Raw genomic sequence first — 21700 nt, 5'->3', positions numbered from 1 at the left:
GGGACTTCGGGGTAATAGTGGACAAGAAATTGAAGCCGTCGGCACAGTGCAAAGCAGCCGCTAAGAAAGCGAGTAGAATGCTAGGTATAATCAAGAAGGGTATTACAACCAGAAGGAAAGAAGTTATCCTACCATTGTATCGGGCGATGGTGTGCCCGCATCTGGAGTACTACGTCCAATATTTGTTGCCGTACCTAAAGAAGGATATGACGAAACTCGAGAGGGTTCAGAAGAGAGCGACACGCTTGATAAAGGGTATGGAAAACCTTTCATACGCTGAAAGATTGGAGAAACTGGGGCTCTTTTCCCTAGAGAAGCGGAGACTTAGATGGGATATGATATAGACTTACAAGATCATGAAGAGCATAGAAAAAGTGGAGAGGAACAGATTCATCAAACTTTTGAAGACTACAAGAATGAGAGGGCATTCAGAAAAATTAAAAGGGGACAGATTCAAAACCAATGCTAGGAAATTCTTCTTCACCCAGAGGGTGGTGGACACCTGGAATGCGCTTCCAGAGGGCGTGATAGGACAGAGTACAGTTTTGGGGTTCAAGAAGGGATTGGATGATTTCCTGAAGGAAAAGGGGATAGAAGAGTATAGTTAGAGGATTACTATACAGGTCCTTGACCTGATGGGCTGCTGCGTGAGCGGACTGCTGGGCATGATGGACCTCTGATCTGACGCCCAGCGGAGGCATTACTTATGTTCTTATGTTATGTTGAATGTTCCAGTTGGTAAAATTACGGTACTGTTCATGCTGGACTTCCTCAGCACATGAACGCCATCTCACAGATTTTCAAACAGAGATTCCTGATGATTGCAAATACATGCAAGATGGACGTTGATTTTAGACATTATGGGCTCCTTTTATGAAGCCGCGCTAGCACCTTTTTAGTGCGAGCTAACCCCCGCGCTAGCCGAAAAACTACCGCCTGCTCAAGAGGAGGCGGTAGCGGCTAGTGCGGCTGGCAAATTAGCGCATGCGTTAAACCGCTAACGGGGCTTCGTAAAAGGAGCCCTATGAATTGGATGTCTCTGTTCTGACAAGGGGCTGTCCTTTTGAAAATGCTTCTTCACCTTTAGAAAGCCTTTAATGTAAGAAGCAACTTACTAGCTAATTACATACACAATGACTAACACCATCTGGACAAACTATAGTGGGACTTGCTTATTCACCCTAACTCTAGTTGAAACCATTTTCCTGAACCTTTTCTGACTTCATGTGCAATCTTTCCTTAAGTTAGTTCCTCTTATTTCTGTTTACATTCATTCACTATACTAGGGCTGTTCAAAAAGTATCAGACCTTAATTTTCTTGCGTAAACAAATAAAACTAGGGAGAGGTGATTTGGTGCATGTATGTAGGCGACCCTAATGCACATGCTTGAATTTTTTCCTGCTTACAGAAGCTGTCAATCGCCGGCAGGCTGCCGATGAGTGAGGAAGTGTAAGTGAGCACTGTTGGATTTTCTTTTTTGACAAAATGACAAAAAGTTGAACAACGCTACTGCATTAAAATTTGTGTAAAGCTTGGCGATTCCCAAGTGGAAACGATCCGCAAGATTCAACAGGCCTTCAGGGATGAAGCAATGGGCACCACACAGCAAAAGGAGTGGTACAACCGCTTCAGAGATGGCCGCACATCAGTGGAGAGTGAAGCACATTCTGGTAGGCCCTCAACATCCAGAAATGAGATCGTCATTGACCAAGTGAGGACCCTGGTGATGCAGGATCAACGAATCACAATCAGAGAACTTGCAGACGAGATGAGCATTAGCGTTGGATCCATTTGTTTTATTTAACTGAGGCTTTGTGCTCCAGGAGAATTTCAGTGACGTTCATGCTAAAGCTGCTAACGATCGAGCAGAAGCAACTCTGTTTGGAGATCACATAGGACATGCTGGAGACTGTGAACAGTGATCCAAACTTCCTCAGCACAGTGATCACTAGTGATGAGTCCTGGATTTATGGGTATGGACCCAGAAACCAAGTTGATGTCATCACAATGGAAGCATTCAACATCCCAGAGGCCAAAAAAAGAAAGGCAGGTCCGCAGCAATGTCAAAGTTATACTGACCATCTGCTTTGACTCCAGTGGCGTGGTTCATCATGAGTACACACCACACGGCACAACCATCACCAAGAGGTTCTGTGTCGCCTTTGTAATGCTGTGAGATGTAAACGACCGGACCTGTGCGAGGCGGGCAATTGGCAGCTACATCACGGTAAAGCGCCTGCCCATTCTTCACATTTGATATGAAGTTTCCTGGCCAAAACACAACACACCTGTTATTCCTCAGGCTCCCTACTCTCCCGACATAGCTCAGTGTGACTTCTGGCTTTTCCTCAAGCTGAAAATGCCCCTGAAAGGGACCAGATTTCAGTCAAGAGAAGATATCATACAGAATGCAATAGACCAGTTGTTAGCAATCTCAAGAGGCATTCCAGCGCTGCTTCTGACAGTAGCAGAACAGTTGGAAGAAGTGTGTGGCAGCCCAAGGGGACTACTTTGAAGGAGATTAGTATAAGATTGTTGCTTTTGAATATGAGTATTTTTTATGAATAAAGGTCTGATACTTTTTGAACAGCCCTCGTATCTTATCTGTATGAATGTTCTATCTCTGCTTATATTTTATGCTATTTATTAAGATGTTTTAATGTGTATTGTGTTGACATTGTAAGTTGCATACTTTGCCATACATGGAGGGGCATAAACAAAACAAACGTCTATGTCTGTTTTGGGCCTAGGGGCTAGTCGCCCATAGTTAGCAACATTCAAAGTCCATTCTCAAAAAAATACATCCAAAATTTTTTTCCCCGAAAATTGTCTACTTCTAAATCCAGCTGTTTGATCGTCAGACTGCTAGTACATCTATCTTTATACTACATTCTCGTCCCAAAAAATCATCCAAATTCCAAATGCCTAGAACAAGATCTTTTGGATGTGGGAGGGGCCAGCAAAGTGATGGACTGGCCACCCAGACACAGCAACAGAATAGTAGAGCACCTTACAGGGCACTGCTGTGAACTTCACATAAAGGGTGCCACATAAACATCTCACCATAACGCCCTTGCAGGTCATGGTGAGGCCCCCAAAACCTACTATGCCCACCTGTCTATAACCTCCAATAGCCCTTAGGCTGCAGGTGCCATCCAGTGTTCCCTCTAAGCGGGCGGGTGTTGTGAGCAAACTTTTTTCACCGTGAGCCAAAAATATCGGGCGCCAGCAAGTTATGAGCCAACTCGCCCGATTCTCCTCTCGCCGCCCTGCCATCTGCCGTACGCCTCTTCCGATCGTGCGCTGTGACGAGAAACGTGTGCGCTGCGATGTAATATTTTGTGCGCCAGCGCACGCCAGCGCAGCTTAGCGGGAACACTGGTTCAAATGGTTTTATTTATTTCCCCAAATTTATTTTTGTTATACGCATTGAAAATATTTGATATTGCGTTTAAATCAAAATCTCAATAAACTTGAAACGAGTGCCCGTGAGATTGTGGGAGGGTTAAATACTCAAAACTTAGAAGTTTTTGCTACGCCAGCTTTCTGGTATCTTTACATACAGTGGCGTACCTAGCATATGTAACATCCGGGGCCCATCATTTTTTGGCACCCCCCCCCCATCTGTAAGAAAAACATGATTTTTAGTAACAAACCACACGTCACACATGAGTACCTAGGAAAAGGCAGCATCTTACATATTGCAGTGAGCAGTACATCAATACACCCATTGTAAAACTAAACAAGCCAGACCAGCACAGATCAATCCTACACCGTCAATCCTAACAGAAAACCATGTCTTTCGAACACACAGAACACAGAAAACACCTTCGCCTAGTAAGGAATATGTAATCACAAACTAACCCCTCCCTCTTTTACAAAACTGTAGTGTGGATTTTAGCTACGGAGGTAACAGCTCTGATGCTCATAAAATTCTGAGCATCAGAGCTGCTACCACCAAGGCTGGTGCTAAAAACGCTTCACAGTTTTGTAAAAGGGGGGATAAAATAAAAATACATAGACAAAGGTTAAATTGAACCAGCAAGAAGCTGGACTCTGCATACAATGCTTCACAGAAACAGTGACACATGTCTCCTAAAGCAATAAATAAATAGAAATTTTTTTCTACCTTTGTCTTCTGTGGTTTCTCCTTTCCTCATCTTCTTGTAACTCTCTTCCTTCCATTCACTGTCTGCCGTCTCTCTTCCCCTATATGGCATCTTCTCTCCTTCTATGCCCCTTCCAGAAACTGTATGCCTCCCCCTTCCATCTCTCCTTTCACCCCATTGGTCTGGCATCTCTCTCCTCGCCTTCCCTCTCCCACACCTCTCCTCATAGTCTGGTATCTCCCCTTCCCTGATTCTCTGGCATCTCTCTCCTTTCCTTTTCTTCCATCTTTCGTTCCCCCTCCATGCTCTCACATCTCCCCCTTCCTTTTCCCTTAGACTGGCATACCTTCCTCCTATGCTCCAAGCCCTGGCATCTCCTTTAATTCCCTCCCTCATCTTCCTTCTCCCTCCAGCTGGGTACCGCAACACTCTTCCCTGCAGCTCTGCACTTCCCCACAATTGCCATGCTTCGGTTCCTCTTCTTCCTTCCTTCCCCCCCCCCCCCCCCCCCGCGGGACCCTGCGGCACCATCAACTCTTACTCCCTCTAATGTCGGCCCTGCCGCTCCAGACTTCCTCGCACCTTCTCCCCTCCCCCTTTGGATCGCTATTATTTTAAATGTTATAGCCGCGGAGCTGTATCCATCAGTGGAGATGTCTAACCTCGGCCTGCCCCGGAACTCTTACTGCAGCAGCCGCCCGTCTAGGCAGGAACAGGAAGTCACTGTTGCAGTAAGAGTTCCGGGGCAGGCCGAGGTTAGACATCTCCACTGATGGATACAGCTCCGCGGCTATAACATTTAAAATAATAGCGATCCAAAGGGGGAGGGGAGAAGGTGCGAGGAAGTCTGGAGCTGCAGGGCCGACATTAGAGGGAGTAAGAGTTGATGGTGCCGCAGGGTCCCGCGGGGGGGGGGGGGGGGGAGGAAGGAAGGAAGAAGAGGAACCGAAGCATGGCAATTGTGGGGAAGTGCAATCCCCCCAATGCGTCCCCTTACCTTACCTCCCCTTACCTTTGCGACGCGTGTGTGCGCTGTGAAGAGAAACTTTGCGCTGCGATGTAATATTTTGTGCGCACGCGCAGGCCAGCGCACCTTAGCGGGAACACTGGTCTGCCATCTATATGGCAGTACAGTAGGGTTTTGGTGGACTCACATTTTCCACCATGAATGCAGTGGTTAGAGTGGCTTATGGGCCTGGGTCCTCCTCTCTATGGTTCACTAGCCTACCTCCCAGACTACTTAAGCCACCTCTGTGCAGCTTTACTAGGCTTTCCTATGTCAGGTGCTGATATTCTGGAGGCAGGTATTTACGTTTTAATTCTGATTTTTATGGTGGAGGGGGAGTGGAGGGGTCAGTATTTTGTGCCTGCAATGGTTATCTGGACACTTTGGATACTTTTGGGGCATTTATACCTGTTTTTAGATCGCCTAAGTTACAATGTATAAGTTCTGTCTAAGCAGTCTTGTCAAACTTTTGATTATCCCTGCAGTACGACTGTAAGTCTAGGTCAGCCTACATCCTGCCCATATCTTGCCCTAACCACTCCTCCAAAAACGCCCCTTTCTGCTTTAGGTGCACAGTGGGATTCAGAGTTACTGCGACAGATTTGTATTCTATCCTTGAGAACAGGGGTAATCCCGGAGGACTGGAAGATAGCAAATGTTACGCCTATCTTCAAAAAAGGATCGAGAGGCGACCCGGGGAACTACAGACCGGTGAACTTAACCTCAGTTCCGGGGAAGATGGCCGAATCATTGATCAAGGAAAATATCAATGAGCACATAGAAAAAAATAATCTGTTGAGAACAAGCCAGCATGGTTTCTGTAAAGGAAGATCATGCCAAACGAACCTACTGCATTTCTTTGAGGGGATAAGCAAACAACTGAACAAAGGTGACCCTATAGACATCGTATATCTGGATTTCCAAAAAGCTTTTGACAAGGTACTCCATGAGCGCCTACTAAAGAAGCTGTGGAGCCATTGGGTGGAAGGGGACGTGCACAGATGGGTCAAAAATTGGCTGGCGGACAGGAAGCAGAGGATAGGAGTAAAGGGACACTACTCTGACTGGAAAGGGGTCACGAGTGGTGTCCCACAGGGGTCAGTGCTGGGACCGTTGCTGTTCAATATATTCATTAATGACATGTAAACAGGGACTAAGTGTGAAGTTATAAAATTTGCGGACGACACAAAACTCTCCAGTAGGGTCAGAACTGTTGAGGAATGCAAAGATCTACAAAGTGACCTGAACAAGCTGGGTGAGTGGGCAAAAAGATGGCACATGAGTAGAGAAATGTAAAGTCTTGCACATAGGGATGGTATATGATGGGAGGGATGGTACTGGGGAAGGCAACCTTGAAAAAGATTTTGGGGTATTGGTGGATACAACGATGAAGCCAGCGGCACAATGTGCAGCGGCCTCAAAAAAGGTGAACAGAATGTTGGGCATGATCAAAAAAGGTATCACTACCAGAACGAAGGAAGTTATCCTGCCGCTGTAGATAACAATGGTGCGCCCGCATCTGGAGTACTGCGTCCAATACTGGTCGCCGCACCTTAAGAGGGATATGGTGATGCTCGAGAAGGTCCAGAGAAGAGCAACAAAAATGATTAAGGGCATGGAAAACCTTGCATATACCGAAATGCTGGAGAAGCTGGGGCTCTTTACCCTGGAAAAGCGGAGACTTAGAGGGGACATGATAGAGACCTATAAAATCATGAAAGGTATAGAGAAGGTGGAGAGGGACAGATTGTTCAGGCTAGCGGGGACATCAAAAACAAGAGGGTATTCAGAAAAACTGAAAGGAGACAGATTCAAGACGAATGCTAGGAAGTACTTCTTCACTCAGAGGGTGGTGGACACCTGGAATGCGCTTCCAGGAGAGGTGATAGGACAGAGTACAATAATGGGTTTCAAAAAGGGCCTGGATGACTTCTTGAAGGAGAAAGGGATTACAGGGTATAGATAGAGGGGTACTAAACACGGTACTTCAGGATTAAGGCATAAACAATTCAGGTGGTGGGAACTTACAGGTCAAGGACTTCGAGGGCCGCCGCGGGAGCGAGCTGCTGGGCACGATGGACCCCTGGTCTGACCTGGCAGAGGCAATACTTATGTTATTAGAGGTCTAAAAAGTCTCTGGATAAAATTAAAAACCTGTTTCGATTATCAGCCCTTGGACAACCTGTCTTTTTGATTATCCAACTTGGGCAGGTTTTTAGACATTTTTCTGTTTCGATTATGAGCCCCATATTGTTTAAATGTCTTTGTTGCTATAATTGTCTATTACCTATACTCAGTTTTTCATTGTACAATGCCTTGGATGCAAACAAACAAACCAGATAAAATTGACCCCAGGGAATCCACAGAGAAGAAAGTCCAAGAAAAACCAAGGAAACACTGTGGAGCGACGACAATCCTGAAATGGACTTTAATGAGAGACTCAAAGTTCCAAATGCACAATAAAACAACTGGAGCTTGATGGACCATTGGTCTGACCCAGTAAGACTATTCTTATGTTCTTATAATTATTCTCGGTATAGCAGATCTGTTAAAGAGGGGCAATGTTTGAGTTGAGATTTCCAGGACATGCCCATGAACCCTATATCCTTTGCAAAACCAGTAGTAGCAGCAGTCACAAGATCTGAAGTATTCTTCATGGTATCAGCAGAGAAGAGTAAAGTGTAGGCTGTATCCATCATGTTGTCAGCATATGTACTCCGCATACAAATTCTCCTACATTGGGTGGGAGATTCCTGTTTTTTTACGGGAACGAAGGGTATGAACTCTTAAGATTCCCATTCTGGGAGACTCAGGACTAGAATAAGACTTTATCCATACCACAGGAATCTGGAGATTGTAGATAAGATCCACCGGCTTCCATGTTATCAAAGTTTGTATCACGTAATGAAAATTTGTACTGTCTCATCACTACCGGAAGAAGCCTGTTGCACTTGAACAGCGTTAAGAGACGTTTACTCTTCTCTGACGAAGAGACCCGCGCTAAGTCTGGAACACTCAATAAACAAGCCCATTCTCAGTTATTTATGCAAATTCAATTTGGGAAGAAGTAACAGTTTACAACATTACAGGAAAGAAAAAAGTCTTTCGTATGCAATCACTGCAGAATAGACCCATTACAATGCGCAAGCGCACCACAGCTACGCTTATTACCGCTGGGAAACTCCCAAACCTACACAGAGTCGTCCGTCGCTATGCCAACAGTATCGCCGCGCCCAAACTCTTGCGTCTGACGCCATGCGACCTCCCTTGCTCAGAGAAGGTGATATCACTTTCGGACGCTCGGACAGCCGAAGTATAAACTAGGCACTGTAAGCGCCGCTTGACATCCCTTCCTGTTGCAGAATGCTAACATACCAAACCAGTTAGACCTCGGCCATGTATCTACTTTTTCAGCCGACCAATCACCAAGGAAGATAAGGCGGGCTTAACCCTATAGTTGTAGGGTCATGAGCACTAAGGTCCCCCTCCCTCCCCAGTTTGTCATCGCCTTGTATTTATCTCCTGCCTTCCATAAACAATCAGTGAAAGGAACAAGCTCCTTGTGTATGTTTATGACCAGTGTAGGGATGGGAACTCCACAAGCTGACAACTTTCTAGGTGGATAAATAATCTGCGGGTAAAAAAAAAAGAACTTCGTCTTCCTTTTCCATAGGCTTTGGCCTTTTTTGCACGTGGAAAGAACTTAAGCCTCCCTTGCGTGAGCAGGATAGGCGTGCGCGACGCACGGGCTGAGTCACGCACACGCGGCGCGCGTACCCAGCCCGAGAAGTGGGGGGGTGGGGGAGGGGACGAAGCCATTTTGTCCCGAGCCGATTGCCCGTGCCAAGGAAGAAAAAGAAAGTAAAGGCCGGCAGAGGCGCGCGCGGGGGTTGGTGGGGGCGAGCGAAGCCCAGGCCCGGCATATTTACGCATTCGGAGGCGCTGGGCCCGGTGCTTCCGGCGCGAGAAAGAGCGAGAGCTCCACGGGAGACAAGCGGCTTCGCCCCTTTGTGTCTACGTTGGAAGTCGGGGAGGTGCCGCAGAGCCTAGGCGGAACCGGCACCGGGCGGGCACGGCCCTCGCCTCTCCGATAGGGTGTGGGGGGGCGTTTTTTTTAAAGAGTTCTTGCCAAGCCGCTCGGGAAGAGGCCTTGTAGCTCCTGAAGGCTCATTGTGTAGTTTCGTTCTTTTTTCGTGTTCCCCCTTCTTTTTCTCCCCCCCCCCTTTCGGGGTCGGGCTTTGCGGTGTGGACGCGTGCGAGTGTCGGGGTGTGTGTTTCTCCGGGGTCGCGGGGCGGTGAGGAAGCGGCAGCCCGGGGAGACGACGCGGGGTGGTTTCAATGGCGAAGAAGACGTACGACCTGCTCTTCAAGCTGCTCCTGATCGGGGACTCGGGGGTGGGCAAGACCTGCGTCCTCTTCCGCTTCTCGGACGACGCCTTCAACACCACCTTCATCTCCACTATAGGTAAGAAGGGAGCACAAGCTGCCGGGCCTCGGCTTGAGCGAACTGAAATCGAGCCGTTTTCCTGGTCTTTAAATGCAAAGTTTAGGACATGTGTCTTTAAAGAGATGGATATGTTTTGTGTTATTTAACGAACCGTTTTTCAATTGACAGCTGAAACTTCTGTTTAAGGGGGTACAGGATTTTTGAGTGTCTCTTGCTTTTGGATTCATTGAAGTGCCGAGTTTTCTCAGTCTAGTTCTGCGCGGCCATAAAAATGCGCCCCGTATCCCGTTCCTGTCACTTGGTACCTTCACTTACCAGGCCTCCGCTTAGTTGATATTTCTTGGAATGATTCATTATTTTGTCTATTTTTCTCCAGAAGGTGACTTAGTACATTTTAGCTCCTCCGTTTAGTGATATTATTGAGCAGCACTATAAAATATGAAGAAAATTATATATTTAACTTGCTTGGTGTTTGTCTTGTTGCCCCTGTGTATGTTTTTCCAATTGTTTGTATTGCATTTATCTCTTCAGCGGTAGTTATTGACTTATTGATATTGATGGTTTTATTATTTTCCAAACGATGTTAGATAAAGTCCTATCTTTTATTAATTTGGTTGTAATTTGCTTACTATTTGACGTAATAAGTAGATATTTATATTCTTTCATCTTTAAAAAAATGATACTAGCAGTGTGCATCAGAAAACTGGTTGTTAAAAAATAGAATTTTAACATAATATTATTTCTTTTTCTTTGTTAGTATGTACATTTTGAATATGGTGGAGTGTGTAAAACGGGAAGAGCTTAGGTTTTGTAAGTGTTGTCTTTTGTTTTCTGTGATATAGTATTGTGATTCTTAATGTGATATGGAGATCAGGAATAGGTTTCAAGGTCTTGTATGAAAACTGATGTGTATTCTGAATATATAATAGTCTCCATAAATATAAAATCTATTCCACCCTGTGTGTTGAGGATTTAGAAATGTTCATTTGATCTAACTTATTCTGTCAGGATCAAACATGCAATGAATGACATAATTTTCTTTATTAATATGATGCTAGTCTATAAATAATGAAAGAGCCTGATTGAAATACTACACCCTTTCTGATTAGAAAAGAGAAATTATAGTTTGAAAGATTAACTTTTACTTCTAATTCACCAACTCTTTTGGCTTGGAAATATTTGCCCATTTTTAATGTAATTTTTATAGCAGGATACTTTATGAAATAACAAAAGAACTACCTATGTGAGCTGCCTGAATTATGTTCTACCCTAACATGTTCTTCCTTAACCTTATGTTACATTTTATTAAATGTGTACACAAGTTTAGACATGTAGCAACCCTCAGAACATGTTGCAAATTGATAAGTATAATTTTCATGGTTTCTTCAGTAATTTGTTTACAAAAATGCAATTGTTGCAGAGGTTCCATTATGTGCAGACTGTATAGTACAGTGATATACATTTATGTTACATAGAAACATGATGGTAGATAAGGCCAAATGGCCCATCCACATTAACCATTATCTCTTCCTCTCTCTGAGATCCCCCATGTGCCTTTCCCATTCTATTTTGAGAAAAAGTTAAATTTCATTGCTATACATTTTCCACTGAATAAGTTACTATTTATGTAGGCAGCTGCCCCCTCCATGGCTTTCTGCATCTACTTAACCATTGTGCTGCATCTTAAGTTCTTCACATCTGCCTTATTTCTCCCTAACTATTTGGGCATGGTCAGACTGAGATGTCTGTGGATCAGTGTTCCCTCTAAGCTGCCCAGAAGTTCAGAGCTGCCACTCACCAGGAGCAGCATTTTCCCACCTCTTGTTGCCATACCGGCTGCTTCTTCTCTAAATGAGCAGCAGCAGGTCTAAAACAGCCTGCCTCACTCTAACACAGGTTCACACTCACAGCCTCAGTATGGTCATCAGCTGGCTCTGCCCCGGAACTGGAAGAAGACGGGGCATGACTGGCAGCTGTGCGGACTGAGGCTGCAAGTGCAACCCTGCAGGAGACTGAGGTAGGCTTTTTTACCATTGGTTCTACTTGTTTGGGGAAGCAGCAACAGTGACTGTGGTGGTCATGGGAGGGAGAAAGGGAAGTGCTGCTCTTGGTGTGTAGCATGAGAAGCAGCAGCAGCCAGTGTGTCAGATGGGGAAAGGAAGAGACAGACTGAGATCTGATGAAAGAGGGAAGGAGGTGCGAGAGAGAGAGAGGAAGACACAGGATGGAAAGAGAGGGGGGGTGCTGATGCTGTAATGAAGGGGGTGACACTAGGAGATACTGATGGAAAGGGAGAGAGGGTGCAGATGCTTTATAAAAGGGGGGTGTGGGGGAGATGATTGAAAGGGTACATGCTGGATGTAAAGGAGAAATGGCATACATATGGAAGTGGGCTGAGAGACTAAAGGTGGCTGACAGTGGATGGAAGTATAGACTGAAGGGGGGAGGAGAGATTGGAAACCGCCTAGAGCTTAAGTGGTATATAAATGTGTTAAATAAGTGGGGAAGACAGATTCTGGATAGAATAGGGGAGAGAGAGAGAGCAGATGTTGGGGAGGGGAGACAGAGAGGAGGGAGATGATGGAAAGGGATCACTGTTGGAAACTAGAAAATGACACGGTGACCGTTACCTGTGGCTAGCTGCAGGTAATCTGCAGGAATTGGGGGGGATGGGGGGAAATGGACTGGTTGCTGCGAGTATGGGCACAAGGCCATTTACCGCCCCTTGGAGCGGTGAATGGCCTTGTTCCTGCTGTAAAGGATATGGCCGCGAGTCACCTCCTTCTCACCCCTCCTGGTTGGCAGCCACCTCTCACAGGTGCAGCAGCAGCCCACCCTCACGAGTCCAGCAGTCCCTTTCCATCCCTATTGAGGGTTAAACAGCCCCTCTCCCTCGCACCCTCTCTCACTCGAGGCTACCAACAAAAAACTGCGGCTCTCCTGGGTCGGCCCCTTTGCACCTCCGAGGGCGGGCCTACCAGCCGCTTCCAAGCTGCCTGCAGGTAAGGCTGCTTCAGAACCTTCTTCCTGCCAAGTCTCTCCTTCCAAAGTTACATCTGAAGGAGGGACTTGGTGGGAAGAAGGTTCCGAAGCAGCCCTGCATGCAGGAAGCTTTTAAGCATCTGGTAGGCCTGCCCCTGGAGGTGCAAAGGGGCCAACCCAGGAGAGTCGCAGGTTTTTGTTTTTTTTGTTGGTAGCCTTGAGTGAGAGTGTGAATAAGGGGGGCTGTTGAACCTGCAATAGGGAGGGAGGGGATTCGTGAGGGGGCCTGCTGCTGCACCTGCGAAGGGGGGAAGCGGGTTTTCTTGGGCTGCTAGACCAGCTGGAGCTGAAAGGAAGGGAGTCAGTTGCTGGATCTGGTCTGGGGATTGGGAGGAGAAGGGAAACAAGGTGCTGGGCCATGTGGTGGGTGGAGTGGAGCTGGATAAAGGGAGAGGTGCCAGACCCACACCTGGGCGCTGAAGGGAGGGGATAGAGATGTTGGACCCATGGAAAGAGAGCTAGATGGAAAAGAAAGAGGTGCAGGACCTGCAAGGAGGAAGAGAGAGAGGGAAAGAGAAAAGCTGAACCAAGGGGATGAAGGAAGAATGAGTGAAATATTGACTATAGCGGAGGGAGGAAAGAGGGTGTGAAAGACACATTGGTATAAGGCAGGGGTGTCAAGTCCCTCCTTGAGGGTCGCAATCCAGTCGGGTTTTCAGGATTTCCCCAATGAATATGCATGACATCTATTTGCATGCACTGCTTTCATTGTATGCTAATAGATCTCATGCATATTCATTGGGGAAATCCTGAAAATTCGACTGGATTACGGCCCTCAAGGAGGGACTTTGACACCCCTGCTATAAAGGAATAAGAGGGGAGAAGCTGGACCCGGAGCCATATAAAAAAAGAGGGAACAGGGACAGGGACAAAAAGGGGAATGCTGCATGAGTGTGGTATATGGCCATAGAGGGGTGATGCTAGATATGGGAGGGTATATGGACACAGAGATAAGATAGCTAGATATGGGGGAGAATAAGAATGCAGAAGGGAGATGCTGAACATGGGGAATAATACATATACAGACATAGAAGAAATGATAAATGGTCAGGAGATTCTGGCAAGTGAGTTAAGAGAAGTCAAAAGAAAACAGACCAGCACCTGAGACCAACATGATTTGAAAAATAAAATGACGAGACAGCAAAAGGTAGAAAAAAATAATTTTATATTCTATTTTGTGATTAGAATATATCAGATTTGAAATATGTATCCTGGGGTTAGACATAACAAAGCCTAGGCCATGCTTCTTTAGCTTCTAGCTGACTTAGGGCTATCTCTGACCAGGGGGCAGTTACCCTAGTTGCTGTCCCCTAACACAATTTCTGTCATGTGTGACTGAGGTATTCCATTAGCATGATTTTTCTGTGTAGCATTCTGTAGTAATTTGACTTATTCAGTTTTCTCGATAGTGGAGGGGAGACAGGGGTTTTGTTGATACTTGCTCTGTATTATTTGTGTTTATAAAATGACAATTGTACAGAATATTGTTTCTTTTTTATACTTCATGATTTTATACTGAACTTAATTTATTAACTATTCGAGGCGGATGGAATCAGATGGTTTGCGGGGGCGGAGATGAGGACTGAGCTCGTGGGGACGTGTCGAAGATGGGGATACATTTTTTTCCCTGTGTCATTCTCTGTTGGAAACCAAAGACTTGTACCAACATAATTGAGAAAAAATAAATAGCCAGACATCAAAGTTAGAAAAAAGAATTTTAAGATTAAGTAGTGTAGTAGCTGTGTTAATAAACATTGATAACACCTTATTTCTATTTTTTTATTTCTTTTTATTGGATTAATTTTTATATTTTTTTTATTAACTTTAGAGACCAAAATTGCCTTCCTCATATCAAGACAGGCTATCATAACAATATTTTTTGTTTTACATTTGTATTTGTTAATTTATGTGTGAGTGATTGGAATATGCCAATCTGCTATCATTATCCCCCTCCTTTACAAAGCTGCACTAGTGGTTTTAGCGCTAACTGCGACAGTAACCGCTCAGACGCTCATAGGGATTCTATGAGTGTTGGAACTGTTACCACGACATCTGACGCTAAAAACGCTAGCACAGCTATATTTTGGCACAATACAGGAGGACATACATTGCTTTCACTTTCTTTGGTGTTGCACTGTATGAAGAGTCCAGCTGCTCGGGGATTCAGTTTAATTTTTACTTCTATTTTATATTATGGTTACTTATTCTATACTAGGTAAAGATCTGTGTTCTGCATGCTTGAAAGAGACATAGTTTCTGTTAGCATTGATTGCGTGATTGATCTGTTTTGTGTGGAACAGGGCTGTGGAGTTGGTAGATAAATGTTCTGACTCCTCAGTTTTTTGTACTTCTGACTCCGACTCCCCGACTCCAGTAAACAAACGTCCCCGTGCGTGAAACAAGATCTTCATCCGCGTAAAAAGATGTTGTGCGTATGGTGGGAGAGCTTGGTTGGATGAATTTTTCGAGTCTACACCAGGTGATTTCTACCAACGAGGTACTGAAAACCTTGTTGAACGTTGGAAATAAGTCGTAAACAACAACAAGGGAGAATACATTTATAAGTATTGGTGCTCCGAATTGTGCGTTGTGTGCCATATAGTGAAGCACGTGTTCGTTTTGCGGTTACGTGAGACACTGCATGCATTGGTCTTTATTCTTACAGTAGAGAAGTTATTAATTATAACTTTTTGTGAATTGGGACATTTAAACTTGCTTTTTTTTAATTCCAATCTAAATTTAGTCGGAGTCGGAGTCAGTGCATTGTTTGGCAACTCCGACTCCAGGTACCCGAAATTTCCTCAGACTCAGACTCCACAGCACGGGTGTGGAGGCCAATCAAAAAAAGTCAAATTGGTCATCCTTGTTGTGTGGGGTTCCACATTGATCTGCACTTTCAGCAGTGCTGAACATTTACCTGCTCCTGTTATGTAAGGCATTGTGTGCTTTAGGGGTTAGGTTTTATCTGTATGTGTACGATATTCAATTTTTGATCCCCGTTGAAAAATCGCAGGATGAAGTGGTTTCATATCTGAATGATTGTTTTGATGTTATTCAGAAGTGGATGATACAAAACCATCTAAAATTGAATGTTTCAAAAACTGAAGTAGTATTTTTGGCCCATGGGAAGAACTTGGCTTCATGTCAGATAAGAATTGCTGCTGCTGGATCAGACCAGTGTTCTATCGTGCCCAGCAGTCTACTCCCGCGGCAGCCCCTTAGGTGAAAAACCAGTGCCCTAACTGAGACTAGCCTTACCAGCATACGTTCTGGTTCAGCAGGAACTTGTGTAACTTTGTCTTGAATCCCTGGAGGGTGTTTTCCCCTATAACAGCCTCCAGAAGAGTGTTCCAGTTTTCCACCACTCTCTGGGTGAAGAACTTCCTCACATTTGTACAGAATCTATCCCCTTTTAACTTTAGAGGGTGCCCCCTCATTCTCCCTACCTTGGTGAGGGTGAACAACCTTTCTTTATCTACTAAGTCTATTCTCTTCAGTATCTTGAATGTTTCTATCATGTCCCTTCTGCCTTCTCTTTTCAAGGGAGAAAAGGCCCAGTTTCTCTAATCTCTCGCTGTACGGAAGCTCCTCCAGCCCCTTTACCATTTTAGTCACTCTTCTCTGGACCCTTTCAAGTAGTACCGTGTCCTTCATGATCGGCAATCAGTACTGGATGCAGTGTTCCAGGTAAGGGCATACTATGGCCTGGTACAGCGGCATGTTTGTGATCCCCTTCTTAATCATTCCTAGCATTCTGTTTGCCCTTTTTGCCGCCACTGCACATTGCGCGGATGGCTTCATCAACTTGTCGACCGGTACTCCCAAGTCTCTTTCCTGGAGGGTCTCTCCAACTACCGCCCCGGACATCCTGTATTCGTGTATAAGATTTTTGTTACTGACATGCATCACCTTACACTTATCCACATTGAACTTCATTTGCCATGTCGCAGCCCATTTCTCGAGCGTGTTTGTCACATTGCAGATCTTTACAATCCTCCTGCGTCTTCACTACTATGAATAGCTTTGTATCAGCTGCAAATTTAATCACCTCACTCGTCGTACCAATTTTCAGGTCATTTATAACTATGTTGAAGAAAATGGGTCCAAACACCGAACCCTGCGACACTCCACTCGTGACGCTTTACCAGTCAAAGTATTGTCCCTTTACCCCCACTCTCTGTTTCCTTTCCGCCAGCCAGTTTTTAATCCACGTGAATATTTCATCCTCAATTCCATGGCTTGCAATTTTTTGAAGTAGTCGTTCATGCGGAACCTTGTCAAACGCCTTCTGAAAATCCAGATATACAATGTCGACCGGATCACCCTTGTCTGTCCGCCTGTTTACCCCCTCGAAGAAGTGCAGCAAGTTGGTCAAGCAAGATCTTCCTTTACTGAAGCCATGTTGGCTGCTCCTCATCAGATCGTGTCCGTCAAGGTGCTCAATGATATGGTCCTTTATCAGCGCCTCTACCATCTTTCCAGGTACTGAGGTCAAACTCGCCGGTCTGTAGTTTCCCAGATCACCCCTCGAACTTTTCTTGAAGATTGACGTAACATTCGCCACTTTCCAGTCTCCCGGAATCCTTCCCGATTTGATCAACAGATTGGCTATTAGTTGTAGTTGTTCAGCTATAGCTCCTTTCAGTTCCTTGATTACCCTCGGATGGATGCCATCTGGTCCCGGGGATTTATCATTTTTAAACCTATCAATCTGCCTGCATACCTCTTCTAGACTGACCGTCAACCCTGTCAGTTTCCCATCTTCGTTTCCCGTGTAGAAAGATAGAAAAATGACGGCAGAAAAGGGCCAAAGCCCATCAAGTCTGCCCACTCTAGTGACCCTTCGCCTTGATTTTGTTCACCACCCCCTGCCTTTATATCATTAGAGATCCCACATGAATATCCCATTTATTTTTAAAATCTGCCACGCTGTTGGCCTCAATCACCTGCAGTAGGAGTTTGTTGCAATGATCGACCACCCTCTAAGTGAAGAAATACTTTCTGAAGTCACCATGAAATTTTCCTCCCCTAATTTTCAGCAGATGCCCTCTGGTGGACGAAGGTCCTATAAGACGGAAGATATCCTCTTCCACCTTGATACGGCCCATGATATATTTAAATGTCTCAATCATGTCCCCTCTCTCTCTTCGTTCCTCAAGTGAGTACAGCTGAATTTATTCAGCCTTACTTCATACGGGAGATCTTTGAGCCCCGAGACCATCCTGGTGGCCATCCGCTGAACTGACTCAATTCTCAGCACATCTTTCCGGTAATGTGGTCTCCAGAATTGAACACAATATTCCAAATGAGGTCTCACCATGGATCTGTACAGTGGCATTATGACTTCTGGCATCCTGCTGATAAAACCTCTATGGATGCAACCCATCATTTGCCTTGCCTTGGAGGAAGCCTTTTCCACTTGATTGGCAGTTTTCATGTCATCACTAATGATTACTCCTAAATCCCGTTCTTCCGTGGTCCTAGCTAAGGTCTCACCATTTAACGTGTAAGTCCTGCATAGATTTCTTTTACCCAAGCGTATCACTTTACATTTTTTAGAATTGAAGTTGAGCTGCCAAGTCGATGACCATTGTTCCAATAGTAGTAGGTCCTGCGTCATACTGTCAGGCATAGTGCTTTTACCTACTATGTTGCACAGTTTGGCGTCGTCAGCAAACAATGATATTTTTCCTCTGAGCCCTTGGGTCATATCACTTATGAATATGTTGAATAGGATTGGACCCAAGACCGAGCCCTGTGGCACTCCACTGGTCACATCCGATGTTTTGGATGGGGTACCATTTACCATCACCCTCTGAAGTCTACCGCTCAGCCAATCCTTAACCCATGCAGCTAGTGTTTTCCCTAATCCCAGTGATTTCAGCTTGTTCACTATCAAAGTGGGACACTATCAAAAGCTTACTTTTTTGGCTTCCGGTATGTTGTGTATATCCTCTTCAGTAAACACAAGACGCAAAAAATGTGTTCAGTTTGTCGGCGATGGCTTTGTCCTCTTTTAGCATTCCCTTTATTCCATGGTCAATTGTTTAACAGGGGAGGCCATTGTACGTCAGCAATGTAGATATCTAGGAGTTATGCTTAATTCATCCTTGTCTTTTAAGACTCGCATCAAGGATGTGATTTCCAGTGTGTTTTTCAAGTTGCGGCTACTGAGGAGGCTGCGTGATTATTTATCAGATGACAACTTTCGTACATTTGTTACGTTATTGATAACACCATTGTTGGATTACTGCAACTCTATGTAGTGTTGCCTAAATGTGTTTTGCATGCTTTGCATATGGCACAGAATGCCGCTGCTCACCTTATTTCTCATGTGTCCAATTTTGACCATATCACTCCGATATTATGCGTGCTTCATTGGGCTGCCTATTGAGTTGCGGGTAAAATTTAAGATCTTGTGTCTGATGTTCAAGTAGCTTCAAAGCAATTGTCTTGTATCTGTTCGCTCACTTTTTCGATGGTACTCTTCTACCCGTGAGTTGCGGTCTGCTGACAGTTTGAGATTGGAAATGCCATCCTTAGTAACCTTGAAATTTGATGGTAATAGGAATCAATGTTTTCAGTTTGGAGCCCGGGTCTGTGGAATGCCCTGTCAGTTTCTATGTGTCAATTTACCTTGCTTTGTCAATTTAGAAAAGAGGTAAAAACTATTATTTGCACGTGCTTTTGACACCAGCTGTGTAGGCATATGAGATTCTATCTTTTAGTGTTAGGCTGTGGTTAGTACAAGCTTTGAACCGTCTTTTTGAAGATATATTTTATGATTATGTAAAGATGCTCAGATGTTTTATGATTTTTTTTTGTGCACTGCTATTGTATTTTTTTTTTTTTAATAAATAAAATAAATCTGTTTTAATGTTTGTTTATTAATCATTTGATACCCCGCCATTGCAAAAGGTCATAGCAGTTTACAATTTATAAATAAATGTAGAGAGAAATGAAGGCCAAAATTAAAAGTAAAGTCCATCAACCAAACAAGAAACCAATCACATATAGTATCCAATTGTGCCATCTAATTCTAATCAGTCTTCCCGCTGAAAGCAGTTAAAAGCCATTTTTTAAAAATGTTTTTTAAAGAGACTTACATTTTAAAAATGATTGTTCTGCTCTAAGAAAAGGAGGTAGGTTATTTCATAAAAAAGCGGAAATGAAAATTTTTCAAGTAGATTTGTAATGAGCTAGTTTAGGAGGGGGAAGAATAAATCTGTTAGCGTTGAGGGACCTCAAAACACGAGAAGGGGTATACGGTATGGTAGTGGATGCTAGAGAAACCGTCTGAGAAAAATGAAGCGCTTTAAATGTTAAACATAAAATTTTTAATTGACATCTGAACCGGACCAGAAGCCAGTGCAACTGAATCAACAGAGGAGTGAAATGATCGTACAGTTTTGCTTTACAGAGAAAATGTGCCGCTGAATTTTGAAGGGTCTGCAAGAGACATTGATTTGATGATGTTATCCCGCAATAAACTGTATTACAGTGATCTTGACATAAAGGCATGAACCAAGGTATGCAAAGCATGAAAATCAAAACAACTAAAAAAGTCTGATTCTTCGGAGCCAATAATAGCTCTGCTGAATCAGAGTAGACTCCCAGATATTGAAAACATTTTATGGGATAAATTCTTTGACTAAAATGTGTGGGGGGTTTTTTTTTAGTCTGCGCATGTTGAGGAAGGTCAGATCACGATTTCATCAAGAACATTTTTCAGTGTTGGTACAATCCACTGTGCTTGCACAGCTAGATTATTGTAACTCAGTTTATCTGGGCATTAAGCAGGGCAGTTTAAAATGACTTCAGCTGATATAGAATACTGCAGCTAAGTTCATCTTTGGGAAACGAAAGTATGATCATGTTTCCCCTTTGTTGATAAAGCTTCGGCTCCCAGTTCGCTTTAGGATCCAGTTTAAATGTGCATGCATAATCTTCAAGTTTCTCTATCGAATATTTAATCCTTTTGTCCCCTATGTTGGAATACCCTTAGACTTTACCTTTAAGGGAATTAAATCTGATGGGAAGCTCAATCGATCTTTTGTTTTCAAGTTTGTAGAGATCTGGAATGAACTTCCTGACTCCATTAGGCTTTTAGGCCAGCTGCAATTATTTTTGTAAATCCCTGAAAACTTTGTTCTCACAATTTTTAAATGGTTTAATTACATTCTCAATGAAATGATAATATTATAGTTCTTATTTCTCATGCTTTTTTTACTATGTACTCCAGTTTTTAATTATAGTTCTTATTTCTCTTATGCTTTTTTGTTTTTTGCTATGTACTCTAGTCTTAATTACCGTATATTCACGCATATAATGCGCATACGTGTATAACGCACATATGCGTATAGCGCACGGGAACACAGCATGTATGTAAATAAATTGCCGTATACCGCGCACGCTTCTTATTGAAGTAAAACCTCCTCCTGCCTTGCCGCCCCGACTCTCCTCTCGCCACCCTGCCCTCTGCCCCGAATCGCCACCCTGCTCCTTTCTTGCTGCCCCGACTTTCCTCTCGCCGCTCTGCTCCTGTCTTGCTGCCCTGACTCTCCTCTCACTGCCCTGCCCTCTGCCCCGAATCGCCGCCCTGCTCCTGTCTTGCTGCCCCGACTCTCCTTTCGCCGCCCTGCCCTCTGCCCCGAAGTGTGAGCCCATGGTTTTAACCCGCGAGTTTAAAGCGAGTTAAAACCACGGGCTCGTGAAGTAATAAAGTAAAAAAAGAAAAAGCAGCTCGCAGCTCTCTAAGCATGCGCAGACCATCTACAGACAAAGAAGATGGTCTGAGCATGCTTGCGCTCAGTTGTCTGCGCCGGGTTGTCAGCGCGCCTTTGTCGTGGCACGCTTTTGATCACCGTGGCCGTGTCCCCCCTCATCCCGTTCTGTTGTCTATATGGCTTTGTAATTGGCCCAGTGACCCATTGAATAGTATTTTGCGTATACAACAGCATCCCAGCTATTGGGTAAGCCTATAAAAGATCATTAGTGCTGCATGTAGAGCCCACATTGGTATTCTGCATTTATCTAGTAGAGTTTATCGATTAAATTTAAATTTACCGGTAAAGTTTTTTTCTAAAACGCCATAA

At 44.4% G+C, this 21700-nt stretch overlaps 2 protein-coding genes across 2 annotated transcripts in view; one reads left to right on the top strand and one right to left on the bottom strand.

Annotated features, from left to right (window-relative positions):
- KIF3C (kinesin family member 3C) overlaps window positions 1-8822 on the bottom strand; it is a 285345-nt gene extending 276523 nt beyond the window's left edge. Inside the window, exon 1 of the mRNA XM_033936155.1 lies at window positions 7955-8822. The gene's annotated coding sequence lies outside the window, so the exon portion shown is untranslated. The remainder of the gene's footprint in view (window positions 1-7954) is intronic.
- A 151-nt stretch (window positions 8823-8973) lies between these two features.
- The window catches only part of RAB10 (RAB10, member RAS oncogene family), a 159640-nt gene continuing 146913 nt past the window's right edge, over window positions 8974-21700 (top strand). Inside the window, exon 1 of the mRNA XM_033936157.1 lies at window positions 8974-9581. Within this exon, the coding sequence (XP_033792048.1) occupies window positions 9455-9581 (127 nt within the window). The 5' untranslated portion in view covers window positions 8974-9454. The remainder of the gene's footprint in view (window positions 9582-21700) is intronic.

The sequence above is a fragment of the Geotrypetes seraphini genome, chromosome 3, assembly GCF_902459505.1.
Source record: "Geotrypetes seraphini chromosome 3, aGeoSer1.1, whole genome shotgun sequence".
Classification (NCBI taxonomy): Eukaryota; Metazoa; Chordata; class Amphibia; order Gymnophiona; family Dermophiidae; genus Geotrypetes; species Geotrypetes seraphini.
Note: the sequence above shows the minus strand (reverse complement) of the source record. Positions and strands in the feature narration are given on the sequence as shown.